The sequence below is a fragment of the Jatropha curcas genome, chromosome 8 (genome assembly GCF_041381405.1).
Source record: "Jatropha curcas cultivar XTBG-Jc1 chromosome 8, XTBG_Jcur_1.0, whole genome shotgun sequence".
In the NCBI taxonomy this organism is placed as follows: domain Eukaryota; kingdom Viridiplantae; phylum Streptophyta; class Magnoliopsida; order Malpighiales; family Euphorbiaceae; genus Jatropha; species Jatropha curcas.
Genome location: NC_143158.1, coordinates 4,409,811 through 4,427,796, shown reverse-complemented (window position 1 = coordinate 4,427,796; position 17,986 = coordinate 4,409,811). Strand labels below are relative to the sequence as shown.

Sequence of the window (17,986 nt, the reverse complement as noted above, 5' to 3'; positions counted from 1 at the left end):
AGTTCAGTATTGTAAAATGTAAATTAAACGTTTTTAAGCGGGACAAGTAGAAACGGTGCGTTTTTATTCATAGACTATGAACCCTTAACGTAGTAGCGCAAATTAGCATTTAGCCTCACTCTATAGACTGCAGTCTGCAAACTGCTGTCGATCTCCAGTTCTCTAATTTGTTTCACAAACCCTTCTAAAACCCTAACACTTAAACACACTCCAAAATGCCCGGCGTCGCCTCCGGCTCTGGTGGAGGTGGCGCGTCAGATTCAATCAGCGGTGCGTTAGTCCCCTTTCTGCCGGACTCTCAGGTTGCCGTAGTTTACCCACTCCGCCACGGCCTCAAGCCCCCAGTCTCCCGTGTATCTATCTCTTGGGCTCGAGGCAACACATTAAAAGTCTCAGTTTTCCGTCAACCGTCGTCTGACGCCGATTCCGACGAGCTTGGGGGGAAAGTAGTGGAAGTGAGCTTAGGCGGCAATGGAGATGGAGAGCTAAACGACGCGCAGTGGCGAAGGATCTCTTATGGCTCTGTTGCTCCTTTCGCACTTCTTCATAGTCGTAGAAATTCTGTTTCGAGCTTGTCAAACATGCAATTAAGTCCGTCTCCTTATCATCTTGAGTGGTAATTGATTTATTATCTCATCTTTTAAATAAAAACATTTTCAGTTAATTAATCTCTTATATAATAATTAAAAATGTGATCTATCAGGTGGGAGTACGTAATGGAATATAGCAAGGACATAGGTTCACTTCTTGTTAATCCAAAGTCACTGGTTAGTCCAGTTATTGAAGACCCAAAGGAAGTTTTGAAGGTTAAAGCTTTGATTCAGTTGTGGTACTGAAGTTAGCATAGTTCTTTTTGGTTTTAGATCTGTTCTTTTGTAATTATATAAATTATTTTGTGTAGAAAGGTGAGGAACCAACTTGTTTAAAGGCAGCATGGGATCTGATGGAGATGTTCTATGCAGACAAGTTGTCCCAAGCATGGCTTCCTGAGCGTCTTGTTGATTGGTTGGCTGTAATGATAATAATTCTTATCCTTTTATCTGCTTGATCTTTTGGTATTATATTTGCTGAACCCCTTTTTCGATTTTGTGGTTATTATGATTTTTTCTCATGGCAGGATTATGATAGCCTCCTATCAAGTACACAGGCCACCGTACATTTGAAACTTTTGCAGTTTCAGGAAAGACTTGTCACCTTACAGGTTTGACTATGTTCTATGTTCTCCTATCCTAGATTCTCTCTACTCTCTACTTTCTTGTATAGAAATGGGGAAAAACAAAATAGGGACTTAACTACTTTTGTGCTTGGTGGAGGGACACGTTCTCCACGTGTTTACAATGAAAGTTTCTATTACTACAGTTGGGATCCTGTGTTATTATGCCTTGTATTTGATTAATTGGTTTCTAATACTATTGCTAATGGTAAGGTGATCCACATGATATTTCTAATTTATAATTTTTTCGGACTGTATTGTATGACATTTTTCTTTATCCTGATTGTTTTGAAAATATATCATTCACAAACTCATAGTTTGTTGCTTTCTGGTAATGTTGGTTTTTTTGTCTGTTAAAGTTTCAGTTCTGATGAAATTTGGTCAGATTGATAAAATACAATCGGCTTCCTTTTTAGAAAATTACTATGTACTGGGGTTGAGAGAGTTTTATTCGTGAAGTAATGACAATTTTGTTGTTCATTAATGTTTTAGGTAATTAAGTTACAATTCTTTTTCATAAATACTGTTTAATTCTTTATGATTGTGGAATTTTTTATTGTTTTATGAAGGTGGTTGAGGATGATTCTAAATATTGGGAGGTGATATCATCGGTACTTGCAGTTGGTTGGCTAGATATTGCAGTAAGTAGTTTTTGTAGTCTCTGCTGTAAATAGGTGGTGCTACATTTATTTGCAATGATAAAAAGATGAAAAACGCTTCTTTTGGAATGTGCAAATGAAATGCACTCTATAAATTTTTCACTTGCAGGTGAAGATGTTGCGGTTGCATGGATCTTATCGACTGGATCAGCTCAGCAACAGAGAGGTTGGTAAGAATCTAATAAGAAATGATTGGCATTTGATAGAAACCTATCTCCCTGACAGCCTCTTATTCTTTGGCATTTGCTATTGAGTTGAAATACCCATGCAATTGGTATCATGTGTTGGATTCTGAGGACATCCTCTTCTATTGTTTAAGCTTCTATCCCTCAATATTTTTGCAGCCAGCCAAAGTGAGATGCATGACTTTATTTTCCAATTTGTGTTTCGTATTACTGTACTTTGATTGTCTGTGCATATATCTAATTAATTTACATGGTTATGATTACTGGATGTCTTTGTAAGCTTGTTCCCAGTGTTGGATCTTACAGCATCTTCTTTTTGCATGTCATTGAGCAGACAGAGAATGGTCTTGTAGAGGCTGTTGCTGTTCTTATTTCAAAGATGCCACGCATGCGATTGGAATTAGGAGCTGGGAAATTGGGTGAATGCTTTAAAGCGAAGCCTGATTTTATGAAGGTACTTTTGATTATTTTGCATAAAGAAGTAATCCATATAAATCCTTTAATCATTTTCTTCTTTTTTTCCTTGAGTTCTTGCTATATTAATTGTGTCATATGTTTCAATTGCCTAGGCATGGGAGAGGTGGCGAGCACAAGTAACTAAGCTGGAGTCCAGTTCATTCTGGATTCAGTGTGATCACCGTCAGACTCGAGAGGGCTTGAAAAACATGCTTCAGATAATGCTGGGAAATAATACTATTCTCTCAACTGCAACTTGTAATTGGATGGAGCTGTTTATATCTCACGTTCTATACATAAGGCCATTCACTGTAGTAAGTGCTGACTAGTCTTCTTGTTGAATTTCCGTGTTTAATGGATCATAAATGTTTGCTTCATTGGGTTCTCAGTTTCTTAATTCTATATTATTAATAATTTCTATGAATTAGTGAAGCTGAATGCCACATTAATCCATTTGCTGCTTTTAGGGCTTAGAAAGCATGTACAGCCTAGCTCAAAAATGCATTCAGTTAAAGCCAATGTCCAGTCCACATAAATTGATGCAGCTTGTAATTGGAATTCTTGGGGAAAATACAGAGGTGAGTTTTTTGGCTGACTGCTAGTGCAAATTCTCTATCATTTTACAATCAGTTTCTTTTCTTCAATAAAACTCACTGGGGTTTTTCAACTGCAGGCTATATTGGCAGAATGCTCAAGAGGGTTTGGACCTTGGTGAGCTGCTTGCTTATCCTATTTTCCAATCTTATTTTTACCTTGACTCATGGAATACATGAATTTGGATTCTAGTCTCTTTTTTTTCTTATAAAGAAAGTTCCTACACTGTAGGAAGTCTAAAATAAGAGATTATTAGACTAAGTGAAGCTTATAATTCTGCTGCTTCCATTATGGAGTGTAAATTTGTGACTTGTTGACAGGATGGTAGCTCATGCCATAGAATTTTTGACTGCTGGGAGCAATCAAGCAGAAATTATTTTACGTGAGGAGCGTGATAACTTGGGTGGAATCAGTATAGAGGAGCTCCATCGACTTGTTTATGCTCAAGTGCTATCTTCTCATATTTTAACTTGGCAAGTAAGTCCAAACTCATTTTTGATATTTTAATCAATGTCATTATGCTCTTACTTTTGGCATTTAACCTTTATTAAACTTTTGTGGAGAATGATTTATTCCTTTTTCTTTTTCTCCACATTTTTTTCCCTTTGAACTTAACTGGATTCTTTTGTGTTCACAGATTGCTCCAATTTATTTGATATCGTGCATGAAGCAGGGAATGGGATTATTAGAGATTTTATTTTACAGGCAGCCTGTTCAACATAATCAATTACTGGTGAAGGTAATCAATTCATTATCAGTTTTATCCTTCATTCTTGTTGCCATCGGGCCTTTTTTAACTTGATCATGTTGAGTTGCTATCCAAATCTTGAGATTGAACTTTTTCTTTTAAAAATTGTAGAATTTGGAGATTTGCCGTCTATATGACCTTGACAGTGTCAGCTCAAAAATTATGAAGGTATGTCTTGTCTTTGAAGGCTTCATGTGATTTATTGATTTACAAACACAGTAACACACCTAAAAAAATCATGGAGTTGATAACTCTTGTGGCTTTAAACTTGGCCTGGAGCTTGTATTCATCACACGCAAGAGTCTTTAACAAAGTCATATTCTTCTTAGAAACATATAGTATTTATGTTTGCAATTTGGTATTTATGTTTAGATTGCAGGAATATACCATTGGAAACATGGTAGGAAAGGTTCTGGAGTTTTTTGGCTTCAGCAAGCTCGGGATGAAGTTTGCCTTAACAGAATTGCTCAGCAGTTGTTTGATTCTGTTGGGAAGTCAATCTCTGATGAATGTTTCAAGGTTTTTTTTTTTAAAATTTTTTTTTTATTTCAGTTTATTCAATTAAGCAGTCAGTGTGGTTCCAGTCGAAGTTTCTTCAAATGCCCTGTCTTAATTATTTTGAAAGGACAATAACCTTTAAATTGATTTCATTTCTTTGCTGCACAGCAATGGGAAGGTTTAATTGAACTGCTGGGTTCAGAATCTAAGAATGCCGGGGGTCTTGAGTTCCTTCACAAGTAAGGATTTTTCCGATTGAGCAGCAGTTATTATCATCTGCTTTTATTTTCCCATTTTCATTTGTCTTTATCTTTCCTTGACACTAACCTTAGTTGCACCACAGGTATAGGGATTTTAAGAGATCCCTTAAGCAGGTTTCTGACGGAAAAACTACAGATGCTGCTCAGCAAGCTGTGGAATCACTGATGTCGGTATGTGCCATGGTTAGGCTTTTAGCTGTAGTACCATTCTTATAAAGTAATCTATGATTCCTGAGATCCTAGAGCTTGTCATGATGATGCACCTCCTTGTTTAAATGCACACTTTTTGCTCAGGCCCTCTAAGAGAAGTTTCTTTTCATATACAGGCGGCCTTAGGCTTGCAAGGACAATCTTTATATTATTTATATTCATTTCAATTCTAGATGCTGATTAATCTCTCCTTTATGAATCTTCAGCTTATGAAGAACCCTTCTACGCCTCAACGTTTCTGGCTGCCTCTTCTCCACGATTCGGTGACCTGTTCTTTAATCTCAGTTTTTTTTTTTTTTTGTGCACTATAACAACTTATTGGGCTATAGGCCAGGGTTTTTTCGGTATAATAAGTGGACCAAAATGTCTGTTTGGGCTTTTGCCTGGGTGTATGCAGACTGTATTCCTATATTTTCTCATCCCCTTCTGTTTTGAGTTCTGAAAATGGGAAGGCTATTATTATTACGAACAAAAGCTTTTCTGGATTGCACAATGCCTATAAGTGCTCTCTAGTTTAGTAGCTATGCATAATTGCATATTTACCTTCGATATTTGTTTCCTGCAGTTGAAACTGCTTAACTGGCAGGAGCGACCTTTGCTAAATGTCTCTCAAACAAACCTTCTGTTGAATAAACTGCAAGAGTTATCGATGGCAAGACTGCGCCCAGACTTTGTTGAAGCTGAGTTGCCGCCCCAGGCCTTGGGCTCTGTTAGACTAGCTCTTGCTACAAATCTTGGACGTGCCATCCTAGAAGAATCATGATACTCTGGCTTTTGGCATTGTTTGATACCATTAATATTCAAATGCTATGGCAGCCATAATCACACTCATTTCAAAGAAATGTTTAGCTGATGAATTCCTGGAGGACTGCATCATTGTATAAAAATTTCACACAGCTGATTGTTCATGGAACGGATATGTTTCGGTGGTTGGGTTTATTGTTCTAAAAATTACAGTAATTGTTCAACTTGAAGACTTAACATCTCGGAAGGTGGCAGAAGTAGCAAGATGCCTATTCAAGGATTTACAGACGAGATCTGCAGCCGGAGTTTGATACATCTATTACCTCTTTGTTCAGTGCTGTTCAAAATTTGGTTCATGAGAAGGAAATGTTATTGTTGGAACTGAGTTGTATATTCTAGTGGTTGAAGAATTGCTAAAAGATATTCTTTTCAAATTTTGTTATTTTTATTCCGTAAGTCTCTACTTGAGGATTCATTTCTAGGCATTAACTACTTGAAGCTATTAGCGTGCACCTCAATCTTTCATTGTCTATTCAAGAGGGGATCCTTACATCCTGAAATTTTTATTGCACAAAAAATTACGCGGAAAGTAAGAAGGGCCATGCCAATAGTGAGCAATAGATGTCTTGCTCAGATGAAAGTTACAGTAGAGCTCAAGTTTAGAAATCATACTTTTCTAACATAGTTACACAAACATTGACATCTCAAAAAGGTAGGAAAAGATGTTATCAATTGCAATCAACATAAGCCAGCCTTATGATACAGGTAAAAAATATATATATCGGCACTATAATAGACCCAAATGTCACTATACTAGGCCTGCTCTGTTTAATATTATATATAAGGAATACATCCCCGATATAAAGGAATTTGTCAAAGAAAAAAGGAATAGGGAACAAATGACATCAGAAAGTAGAAATGGACACAAAAAAGGGGAAAAAAAGAAACGGGGTAAAAGCAAAGCAGCAATGAAGAATCTGAAGGACTCTGTAATTGAATAAATAATATTGGATCTCCACCAATAAAGCTCTGGGAAGTGGCCTGACCTCTTAGTTTCGTCACGCTCATAGTTCTGATTTGTTCGAAGGCAAATGGACTTGGCCAGGACATCGCTAACGTACTATACAAATTCACTGATAGTTCCCAAGGCACCCACCAGCTCACCCAAGCATGACATGGAGTATCCCATCTGGATCATCTTTGCTATAAATATAACTACAGTTACAGGTGTGTTTTGCATGTCGTAGTTCCCGTGCTTATTCACAGCACCACAAATTTGTTTAGAGCTTTTTGGGCAAATTATATGTTTTCTTGAGGAACTTGGATGCTGCTTCATCATTCCGGTAACACAACACCCGAAGGAGGGTGTTTGGCTCAGTAGGATTCCATTCTCCTGAAGTTGGAGGCAGTGGAAGTCTAGACCTGGCAGAAGAGCCATATGCTTCCAAGGTTACACGTCTGAATCGCTCGATGAGGCTATCTGTGTCAGTTCGATAAAGGGGAAGAACACCTCTGGCTGTAATTGAGAACTTGTCTATTAATTCAGCAGGCAAGCCATCCCCATTCGACCAAAACAGATCTTTAAGGGATTTAAAATCGTCCTCTATTATTTCAGAATCTTGACGAGTGAAAGCACGGGAGGGGCCTCCAGCAAGCAAAACAAGCAAGAATCCATCAAAAGAAGCTCTCATTAAATCAGTAACAACTCGAGTTCGAACTCTTTCATGCATGGTATCCGATATGATGATCAAGTTGCGCTCAAGCTCTTGAAGAAAAGGCTCAATTCTAGAAGATGATGACTCCCCAACATACAGACCATCCCATAAAACATGACTTAGATCATGAAAAACAATTTTATATGCCAGTGCCTCACTAAGCTGTTGAACTCCTTCTATGCAAGCAGATGGTGTGAGTTCAAACTTCTTTGTCAAGCCATTTGAAAAGTCTTCGGTACGAGCAGACTCAGAGTTCCTTAGATGGGTTATTATTCTCTTCTCCAAAACATCCAACTCTGTTCGGAGTCGGTGCAAAGTGTTTATACGCTCACATAACTGGGGTATCCCAAAAGAATTATCCCCATTCATTGTTGCAACCTGAGAATTCTTCTTCTGAGGATTTGAAGACTTCTCTTTCTTTTTCCACACACCATGAAACTTTGATTCTGTTGTGCATCTGGTCAATGCTGGCATAGTTGGTACGTATGTATTCCGTGACCCTACAATCAAATTGAAAACTGAAGCTATTAGAAACCCAAAATCTGAAAGCTATAGGCAACTTGCTTCATCTTTGCAAAGATTTACCACAGCCAGATTTTGCCTTGGTTGCATAATATTGAAGACATCTATCCAACCCAACCATCAAGTCAGGTAACAAAGCTGGATGCATTGGTATTGGCAACTGAAAATATGCATCCAAAGTTTCATCAATAATTCGCAGAACTTCAACAGCAGATGGAGCAAATCCTTCTTGATTTGCCTGCGGATTCCAGACCTACAAATATTGCACCAAATTGGTTACTCGAGAAAAAGCTAACAACAAAATCATATGAGAAGTATCCAATAAAAGGAATTGAAGGCAGCGGCATTCAGATCCTGGGAAGAAACACAACAGTTAAAAAACTAGTGTAAGAATCAATAAATGGACAACTGTCCTCTTGAATCTGTTTTAATTTTGAAACCAAGTTCTCATAAATGTCTCAGAACATCAACCAAATCATTCAATCAAACACAGAATCAGTGTCCAAGGCCTTTTTCAGCTCTCACCATTCATATGCTTAGAAATTTGTTTTATGGGGCCAGAAATTGCAGTAGCGTAATGGATGTAACTTTACAGAGGGTAATTAAGTTATTAGTAAACATAATTTCAATGATCAATATCAAGTTGGATAGTAAATCCTGGCAAAATAATGAAGTTACTGCATTCAATAGTAAAACCAAATACAAAGAGTGTTCTATCAGAAAATAAACCAACCTAAAAACAGACAGCAAGTGCATACCTCTTGTTGCAAATTTCTATCAATCCATTCCTTCAGTCTATCTAGTCTTGCTTTGATCCATGCTTTTACAAGATTGGCAATTACACTTTCAGCTTCATAAGGAGGCATTTCACGGATAATTGCCTTTCCACCATCATCACTGTCTACTGAATCTTCTACAGCGATTTGCACAAGATCTTTCTCCAGTTTATCTGCAGCTCTCAGCACTTGTACAGCATCTGGGGTTAATTCCATTATGCCAGATATGAATTGTTTTAACTCGTTCCCATAGCAAGCATGCAGTGTGGCCACAGCCACACCAGCTGCAAAAGGGTGCCATCTCTTTAGTATTGGACTAAATACTTGCTTCTCATTAACTGCCACATCACCAACATCCTTGGCAAGGATTGCAAGAACAGGAAGCGGATTGGGCTGATTTTTTGATGCTCTCCTGCTTGAGTCTGCTTTCTCCATTAACTATTGACAACAAATCAAAAAACAATTATAAGCAACTTATAGATAGCCATAAACATTAAATGCAGCTCCATATCCTTTGATTTCATCCCCAACACCTCTGTGTGTGTGTGTGTGTGTGTGTGTGTGTGTTGTCATGTGCACACATGCATTCATGAAACTTTCACCGGGAAGGAAAGACTTGTATGTTAGGCTAGATATGGAAGCAACATATCAGGGTACTAGGTCAGAATTGAGTAAATAAATCCATCAATCAACTAAAGGCTGAGTTTTAGCTATTAGATCTCACTTGGTTTGAGCTTGAACTGCCGTATGAGTTATTGCACTACTCTGACCTCTTGACAGCTAGGCCTCCCATTAAGGACCACAAGTATATAAACACATAAGTTCTTTGCCACTTTTGGTTATGAATGAGGAGGTCTAAAATAAAAGGCCAAACTAGGTTGGTCAGCTCTTAAAGGAAATCTCTCTTAAAAATTGGTAGATAATGAGATTTAACAAAAATTCTGTTACAGTTTAAGAAATATGGGCTGCAAAACGAGGTAAGAAGGCCTAAAAATGAAACCACAGTACTCCAAAAAGATATTTCATTTATTCAGAAATCAAATAATAATTATGTACCGAGCACCTAATATTTTAAATGAACATTGTATTTTGAGTTGCACTCTTATGAATTATGTAACAGAGAGATGTTAGGTGCTTCCAATGCTCTAAAATGCCACAAGGTTGCTGAGGTTAATTGATCACAATTCTATCACAAAATAATTTAGATAGGAAAGACTTGCCTGAGCAAAAACAGTGCGCAGTGATGACCTAATGTAGGTATCAATCCTACTTCGAGCTACATCAACTTCACCTTTCCTTTTTCTGCGATACTCATTAGATATATCCTCAACTAAAATCTTGGCTGCTGACACCCCCAGAGAAAGAATGCTTTGCATAGCATCAATACTTCCCCTATCAAATGTGTCATGATATGCAAGGAGTCTTTTCTCTGCCCAACCCAATATTGAACTCAATGTAGAACTCAAAATCTTGGAGTATTGAGGATCCTTTGTTGTCTTTGCATCCTTTGCAACTTCAATCAGCTGAGCATCAGCAGCATCAAGCAGGTCCGTTTCCACTTGGCCAGTTGCAACAAACCGATGAAATAAAACCCATGTAAAGCAGAGGTTGTGGAGAATTTGATTTATTCCAAGGACAGTCCAAGTTTTCTTTATGTGTTCCATAAGTTCATCAACTTCCTCCACTATAGATGATTCATCATTAACATCAAAGCAGGCTTCTAAAAGCATTTCATAGAGGCGAAGGTTCAATGGAATTCCATCAGCCCAGTGGGATATCTCGGAGAAAGACCCATCAGATCTACTAGCAAGAGACATAACAGCACTACGAAGCACTTGCATTGACTCATTGTTCCTTCCAGTTTCTATAGGTCTATCCAGAGCCCCATTAATAATTTGCCGCAACCGCTGTGAAGTAGGATTAGACTTATCAAGCGGTACACGAGGATGCAGAAGAAGTCCAGCCTCAAGAACTCTCATAGTTCTCCTTTGCCATGCTTCATATTCTTGTTGATCAGTAAAATCTGAAGACTTAAGCTGCTGTAATAGCTCTAGCGGAAGAACAACTGTTTCAATTCGCCTTCCAGCCTGTGACAAGCATGTTAATAGGAGGTTACAACTATGAAAAGAAACCATCACAACCCAAACAGGCAGTAAAACTCACAAAACTCAGGACTAATGCATGATGATTAAAAATACAGTTACTTTTTTTAATGGCAAAACAATGAAGATAACCAGAGTGCAAAATATTTTATTAGGATTGAGTACCAAGAGTCCTACATAATCGGTATACCTCAGACTTTAAAATTCAGAGTAACAAAAGACAGTATGAAGTAAGTCCCAAACAATAGATAGAGATTGTCATAATAGGAAAAAATAAATCCACAAAGCAAACGTAATGCAGAAACCAACAACTATGGAAAGACAAACATAATATCCTATCGCGTTACATTACATTCAAAAGAAAAATTCTTGAATGGTTCAGCTTCCAGTAAATTCAAAATTTTCAAAATTCTTTCGTAAAAATTAGAAAGTTAGAACAAACGGAGGCAATCCAACGATTTTTCTTTTGAGATAAAAGATTCAACGAAAAAACTTTAACAAAAGAAAGATTAGAAAACTGCATTATTCTTTCTAAGGAATTCTTGCGTAAATTAGAATTATTGTTTTCTCCAAGGCAAAGTGACAGAATCATGATCCACACTTATCAGCCGCAGCACCTTATTAATCAGATCAACCGTAGTAGTAAAATCAACAAATTATTATAATAACAGTACTAGATCAATCAATATTCAAATGAAACCAAAATATTTCCCCCAATTGAGCTAAATAGGCATATGCATAGGAAATGAAATAAAAATTCAAAATTGAGCTAACCTGACCAGCAGCAACCCTCACTAGAGCTCTCCTAATTCTTGAATCTACAGTATCCGGCACCCGCATTTGCGTTTTCATCAACTCTCCAACAGTCAATGGCTTCCTGGACTTGGCCTGGCCCGAGCCCGGACCTGACCCGGGACTCTTCTTAGAACCCGAGCCTGGAGATTTCAAGCCAAAAGCTTTCTTCATTTTACTAGCCGCAGCAGAAGTGAGCGAGCGCTGTAAGGCGGGAGAGTTAGGCGAGTGATGGTGATTCGGAGAATCAGAGTTGGATGAATTGGAGATGTAGGTGAGAGGCTTGCCAGCGGAGGTGCGGGATACCGCCACGAAGATCTCGTAAGCGGTGGCTCGAAGGTCGGAATCGGTGAGCTGGGAAGCGAGTTGGCCGAATGGAGACTCGAGATCGGTGGCAGTAAGTTTAGAAGGCATTACGGGTGGTGGAGGTTGCAACGGCGGTGGAGTTGACTCTCTCTTAGAATGGCCTAATGAGAGGTCTCTGAACAGAGAAGCCATTAGGTGTGTGTGCTTGTGAGAGAGAGAGAGAGAGAGCACAGAAAAAGCAAAGAGGATGGACTATAGAGACAGAGGGGATTTTTTTTTTTTTTTTTGTTTTTTTTTCGTTTCTTAATCTTGGGTAAGAAAATGGTGTAGTGCACATTGTGATATTGTGTACAGTTACAGTGGTCGTCTTTCTTCTTGGGAAATGCTTTACAAACTTTTCTTCAAATATATTTCTTTTTTTTTTTTTTTTTCTTTTTTTCCTTATTTCCTTTCGCTAAGACCATTTTTTTTACACGTCTTTTCATGTTAAGACCGCGAATTATTATATATATTAACATTAGAAGAGAAAAAACTGTATAATTATAATATTTTGCTCAATTTAATTAAGATTGAAAACTAAAATCTCATTTTGGAAATCTCAAACCTAAACTTTAGGAAAAAAATAATTAAATTTAAAAAATACAATGCAAATTACGTGTCACGTAAGATCTTAAAAATATATATTCTATAACTTTTTCTAATTGATGTAAGTTAATTAAATTGTGATTGACACATTACACCGTATGCAAAAATTCCTCAAAAATATAAAAATAAAAATTTTAATTAGTCAAGAGAATTTTATCCAAAGAAAATATTTGAGTTTAGTTGATTTTTACATAGATTAAGAAAAATTGATGAATATAATTAAACTATATATTTTTTAATAATATTAAATATTATATATATAATTAGAAATATAAATATATATTAAATAGAGGTATATTAAGAAATTAAATAGTAAGTATCTTTTTAAAAAATAAAATAGAATTATATATTGAAAAACGAAAAAGAAAAGTGGATATATATATATATGAAACGGACGGAGTATTAGAAAAAAAAAAAAAAAAGACTTTTCGGTAAATTTTGTAAATCTACATCTAGGAAGCTCCTGCATAAGGGTCTTATTAGAAGCCTCCCATCCAAATATTTTTTTTTCTATTAAATATTAAATACAAGAAATATATTATAATGAAAACAAATATACTTGAAGTTATTATGAAAATATGAAAACAAATATATAATAAAGAAATATACTTAATTAAAATATGAAAACAAATATGCAAATAAAAAAGAAATGTACAGCGAAAATTTAAAAAGGAAAAGAAAAACTGAAGTTATAATGTGTATTTGAAGTTAGATAATAAAATAATATTGTGGGTCAATATTTATATTAAGCTAATTAAAATACAGTAAAGTGGTGGTGTTGACACATGCGAAGTTACAACTCACCAAGAAAATAAAAGCAAGCGCATGAGTGATGATGAGATGGCACCGAACAAAAACTCATCTGATGGAAATTATTGTTTTGTGTGAAAGAGAGAAAGGTAGAACTGACCATCTCAAGGTTCGATTTGGACAGTTAAACGTTAGTAATCGCATTTGATTGGTGGTGGGGACAGCAGGTAGGGAATTCTTCGAACCAATATTATTATTTTAGTAATAGAAACTGAAAGTAGTTAGCATAATTAAAGAAAATAAAATCACTATAATTGTTTTTCTTTAAAGAAAAATGAAACTATCAGTTTCGATTCTTCATCTCGTACACTTAACTGTAGGCTGTAGCTTACGAGATTTACGGTTGACGTCACCAACTGATTTTTATTACCTCTTGTAACGGTAGTTGGTTCTTAAAAATCTCGTAGCTAAGTCCAACGATGTCATTTGTTATCCGAATGCCACTCAATTTCATTTAACAAATTCAACGGCATCGTATGTAGATAGGCGACGTAATTTATTAATGTCGGACCAAGCTTGAGTCGAATGTAATTTTTTTAACTCTCCGTTCAACCTAACCCGAACTCGAATATGAGCAGGTTTAATTTGAAATGGTGCTCGAATATAGTAACGCAAGGAAGCAGAAGTGTGAAAGGAGAAAAAGGAAGGGCAACAAGATAACAACACAGCACATGCTTTGATGATGTTTGGTGAAATATGCCAATAATTGTTCGAATAGCTCCAATTTCGATCTCATACGAACATGCTTCTTCTTAAATTCAGGGATCATTATGTTTACACAAACTTTCCTACAACAGCTAATGATAATAATATTGTTATGTTTATCATATGAATTTTATTCTGAAACAAAATTGGATTTATAATTGTTTTTTCATTATCTATTTCATCGGTACATGCTACATGATGAAATATACAATACATTAATTAGTGGCGATTTAGAAAAGAAAAAAAAAATTTCAGAATCAATATATAATAAAATATTATAAAAATGATTTGTAACTAAACTCTAAGTCGGATTAGACGGTTTTTAATAATAAAATTCGGATACCCGTGGTTTACACTAAAAATATATTATAAAAAATATTTAATTTTAATTTTAAATTTAATATGTATAACAACAAGTAAAATAATGAAATGATTTAAAGTTGTATGCAAACTATTATAGATAGCTTCTATTATATTCGACAAACATAATTAAAATAATTTCGTAAAAAATAATACGTAATAAAATTAGATTTGTCTAAGGTATTTCTATAATAAATGATATTAATATTAGTGTAGTTCTATTTTTTGAATATCTTATTTTTTTTATATTAGTACATTTTCGAATTATAAGGAGTAATAGAGATGGATTTTTTTTTTTTTTTTGAGAAGAATGGAGATAGAGTTCATACATTTAAAAAAAATGGCCTCTAAATTATAATCAAATTAATATATGAGAGTATTTATTTTTAAAAAAAATTAATTATGAGATTTATAAATTATGATTATGTTGATACTTTAGTTCATTTATCTAAATTAGATGAACTGAGACGTTAATGAAATCATAAATAAAAAATTTTATAATTAATTTGATTATAATTTAAGGATCAATTTATATTATTTTTACCTTAAAATCTTTTAATTTCGTGTTTTCTCATTTAATTGATAATGAAAAGAAGGTATTTTATATAAAAGGCCAAAATATTAATAGAATTATTATTTAGAAACCTTATAATTAGAAAATATAAATTGTCTTGTATAATTTTTGTGCTAACCAAATTTGGTACTCACTTCCCCTCCTGCTAAATACAACACTATGGCACTGACCCGTTTATGCGACGGCGTTTTAACTTAAAACTCATCGTCATGCGACGGAAGGTATATAAAAAGGAAAAGGTAGGTCATCATCATAAATAATTAAAACTGTTTTCTTTATGCGAATGGCAAGATTGCAGAATCCACATGAATCAAATCATATCTCGTATCTTCTTTCTTTTCAATAGCAAGTAGGAATTCACTGAAATACTCATGTCAAAACTAGGCGATGATGAGCTAGCCTCAATTCTCAACTGGGTCTATGATCCAAACGACAGAAAATCATGTTCTGTTGTTTGTAAGCAGTGGCTTAGAGTCGAGGGCCAAACCCGTTTATCCATTCGAGTTCTTGAACCTGATCTCCTCTGCAATTTCTTGCCCAGGTTTCCAAATTTGGTCACTTTTGAATCACCGAAACGTTTCTCCAATACCGAACTTGAATTCGTCGCCAAAACGTGTCCAAGGCTCGAGTTTCTTAATCTTAACCTCAGACAATCTCGCAATTTGGATGGGTTTGATGAGTCAGAAGATTCTAATGATGTCAGTGATAATGGTATTTGTGCTATAGCAAATGAGTGCTGCAAATTAACCAAAGTCTCGTTAAGAAGGAGAAAGAATGTTGGAAATGTTGGGGTTATTGATCTTGTTAATTGTGCACAAAATTTGTCTACTTTGGATTTGGGGAGGTGTGGTTTGATCGATGATAGCTCTCTTGAAGCAATTGGGAGTATGAATTGTATTGGGGTTTTGAATTTTGAAGCTTGTTCATTAATTACAGATCGTGGATTGGAATTTCTGGCAACTGGGTCTTCTTCAAGGACCTTGAAAAGGTTACTTGTTGCAGAATGTGATAGAATCACTGATTTTGGTGTGTCAATATTGCAGAAAATGTGTTGCTTGGAAGATCTGAATTTAGCTGAATGCGGACCTAAAGTGACGGATTATGGAGGTTTGGCAATTGCCTCAATTTCAAATCTTAAAAGATTGAACATTTCTTGGTTGATCAATGTGTCAGACATTGCACTAGTTGCAATAGCTGAGAATTGTAGGAATTTGGTGGCACTTGATTTAACAGGATGTGAAATGATTACAGGAGCTGGCCTTTGTTCTTTTGCTAGTCATAAATGTTTGGAAAAACTAGTTTTCGCTTCTTGTTACACTATTTCTGGGGACTCTGTGGTCAGGTTATTAACGTGCAAGTCACTGTGCTACATTGTGCTTGATAAAAGATTGAAAATGTGGATGCCTAATACAATTCAACAAAAGATTGGCAGATCCTGTCAGTTACATTGGAGATGATTCAAGGGCCAAAAATGTTTATTTGAGGTACTTATGATTATATGAATGCTTCTTGATTTGATACTGCTGCTACTGCATTCTTCTTTTTTTTTTTTTTTACTATATGAATGTTATCTTTGTACTGAACTTGTTATTTTGGAACCTTGAATTACTACTAGAAACACTAAGGGTGCGTTTACATACATATAACAGTTTTCTTTTTTATATTTTCTGTTTTTTTAGAAAACAGTTTTCTTAAAAAATAAAACTAGAAAAAACAAAATGGAAAGTAAGTTCAGTTGATAATAATAAAAAAATCATATTTTAATTTAACTTAATAAACATTATTCATAACTTTCATAATATAAAATAAATTTAGAAATTTTTTATGTAAAAGTTTTTGAAGTTTTATTATTGATCATTTATAATAATAATATCATTTTCTATCATTTTGTAATTTTTTTAAAAATAAAGGATATAATGTATTATAATAATAAAATTAATTATTTATTAAAGCATAATATAAAATTTTATTTTATTTAAATATTTTTATTTTTTCGAATGAAAATATTTTATAGAAACAGATATTATAATTTTAATTATGAAAATTTCATTTTTTAAAAGTGGAAAACAGTTGGAAAACATGCCTTTTGTTATAAAGGAAAACCCTGGAAAACTGTTTTCTGAATCTTAGTTAAATTTTGGAAAACTGGAAAAATGTTTTCTAATTTTCCAAATAGAAAACTGACTGATTTGAATACAAAACTCTGATCTTCAGTTTTTTGTAAATTGTTCTAAAAAACTACTCCAGTTTTCCACGACCGAATACACCCTAAACTTTTCTTTTATCTCCAAGTCCCGAATCGTTTCTTCATTTTAGTATTTGTAGAACATGAACTTGAGGCTTTCTGGACAACATAAAACAGACCAATACATTTTACTTCTGTAGAGGTAGTCGTGCGGGGAAACTCAAAGCTGAACTGGATGGGATTGGGATGACAGATGAGGTCCGAGGGGTGTATTGTTGATTAAGGCGGAAATGCAACATTGGAGCTGTGGTTGATAAGAAAAATAACACTATATTGAATATATTTATTAAAGGTTATTAAAGTTTGTTTTTCAGGTAATTTTGCATGTTCTAATAATAAAGGTTTCAGAAATAGTTAACAACATTCTAAAAATTTGTTTTTCCACAGGATCTAAAAATGGCGTTTTCGGGAAAAGTAGTTTCTCCTGAATATCAAACATACTACTAAAAGCTTAGATCGCGGAAGCTGAATTTTATTCTTGCATTTTTTATGATATTTAATTTGTCTTTTTGTTTCTTTGTTAGTTCTTCTGGTTTCTATCTATTGTGATTTGGTTTTTTTTTTTTTCTGCAGGTTATCAACTATGGACAAAAATAATCAACAAGAACGTCTAGTTTGAGCTTTTTTTTTTTCATTACTACGCTGTCTTTACTTACATTAGGATAAAGGAATTTATTCATGGAGACTGAAGAGACCCAGTATTACTTTTAATGGTTCTTCTCAGCCAATAATGCCCTAATAAGCACTACCTGTATTAGTTTTGGATCCTGCTCTAGAAGTAAGAATTTTAAAGGTTCCCATTGCAATAAGAATTTTGATCAATTGTTATATTTTTTTAACTGTTTATTTTCTCATATTTTATTGAAA

General features: G+C 34.9%; 3 protein-coding genes across 6 annotated transcripts; 2 read left to right on the top strand and 1 right to left on the bottom strand.

Annotated features, from left to right (window-relative positions):
* The first annotated feature begins 107 nt into the window (after window positions 1-107).
* On the top strand, window positions 108-6,001 carry LOC105638205 (nuclear pore complex Nup85-like protein). The gene is made up of 18 exons (XM_012221975.4): window positions 108-616; window positions 704-806; window positions 902-1,012; window positions 1,118-1,201; window positions 1,783-1,854; window positions 1,982-2,038; window positions 2,392-2,511; window positions 2,627-2,827; window positions 2,981-3,091; window positions 3,187-3,224; window positions 3,428-3,584; window positions 3,745-3,846; window positions 3,967-4,023; window positions 4,228-4,374; window positions 4,522-4,592; window positions 4,697-4,784; window positions 5,030-5,086; window positions 5,389-6,001. Exons 1-18 carry the CDS (start codon window positions 216-218, stop codon window positions 5,584-5,586), a joined length of 2,175 nt encoding a protein of 724 aa, XP_012077365.1. The 5' UTR covers window positions 108-215; the 3' UTR covers window positions 5,587-6,001.
* A 279-nt stretch (window positions 6,002-6,280) lies between these two features.
* LOC105638204 (elongation factor Ts (DUF810)) lies at window positions 6,281-12,090 on the bottom strand. The gene is made up of 5 exons (XM_012221974.4): window positions 11,457-12,090; window positions 9,801-10,667; window positions 8,563-9,018; window positions 7,868-8,057; window positions 6,281-7,782 (listed from the first exon to the last, which is right to left on the bottom strand). Exons 1-5 carry the CDS (start codon window positions 11,970-11,972, stop codon window positions 6,848-6,850), a joined length of 2,964 nt encoding a protein of 987 aa, XP_012077364.1. The 5' UTR covers window positions 11,973-12,090; the 3' UTR covers window positions 6,281-6,847.
* Window positions 12,091-15,122: 3,032 nt separating this feature from the next.
* LOC105638203 (F-box protein SKIP2) lies at window positions 15,123-17,958 on the top strand. 4 transcript variants are annotated; one of them, XR_002284853.3, is made up of 3 exons: window positions 15,123-16,358; window positions 17,260-17,433; window positions 17,693-17,958. XR_002284853.3 is itself a non-coding variant. In XM_012221972.4 (2 exons), the coding sequence occupies exon 1, from the start codon at window positions 15,246-15,248 to the stop codon at window positions 16,329-16,331; it is 1,086 nt and encodes a 361-aa protein (XP_012077362.1). In that variant the 5' UTR covers window positions 15,123-15,245; the 3' UTR covers window positions 16,332-16,358; window positions 17,693-17,958. The 4 variants fall into 4 exon arrangements, 1 of the variants encoding a protein (XP_012077362.1); XR_002284854.3 differs by lacking the exon at window positions 17,693-17,958 and adding an exon at window positions 17,507-17,686 and having other exon boundaries at window positions 17,260-17,411; XR_002284855.3 differs by lacking the exon at window positions 17,693-17,958 and adding an exon at window positions 17,507-17,686.
* The last annotated feature ends 28 nt before the right edge of the window (window positions 17,959-17,986 follow it).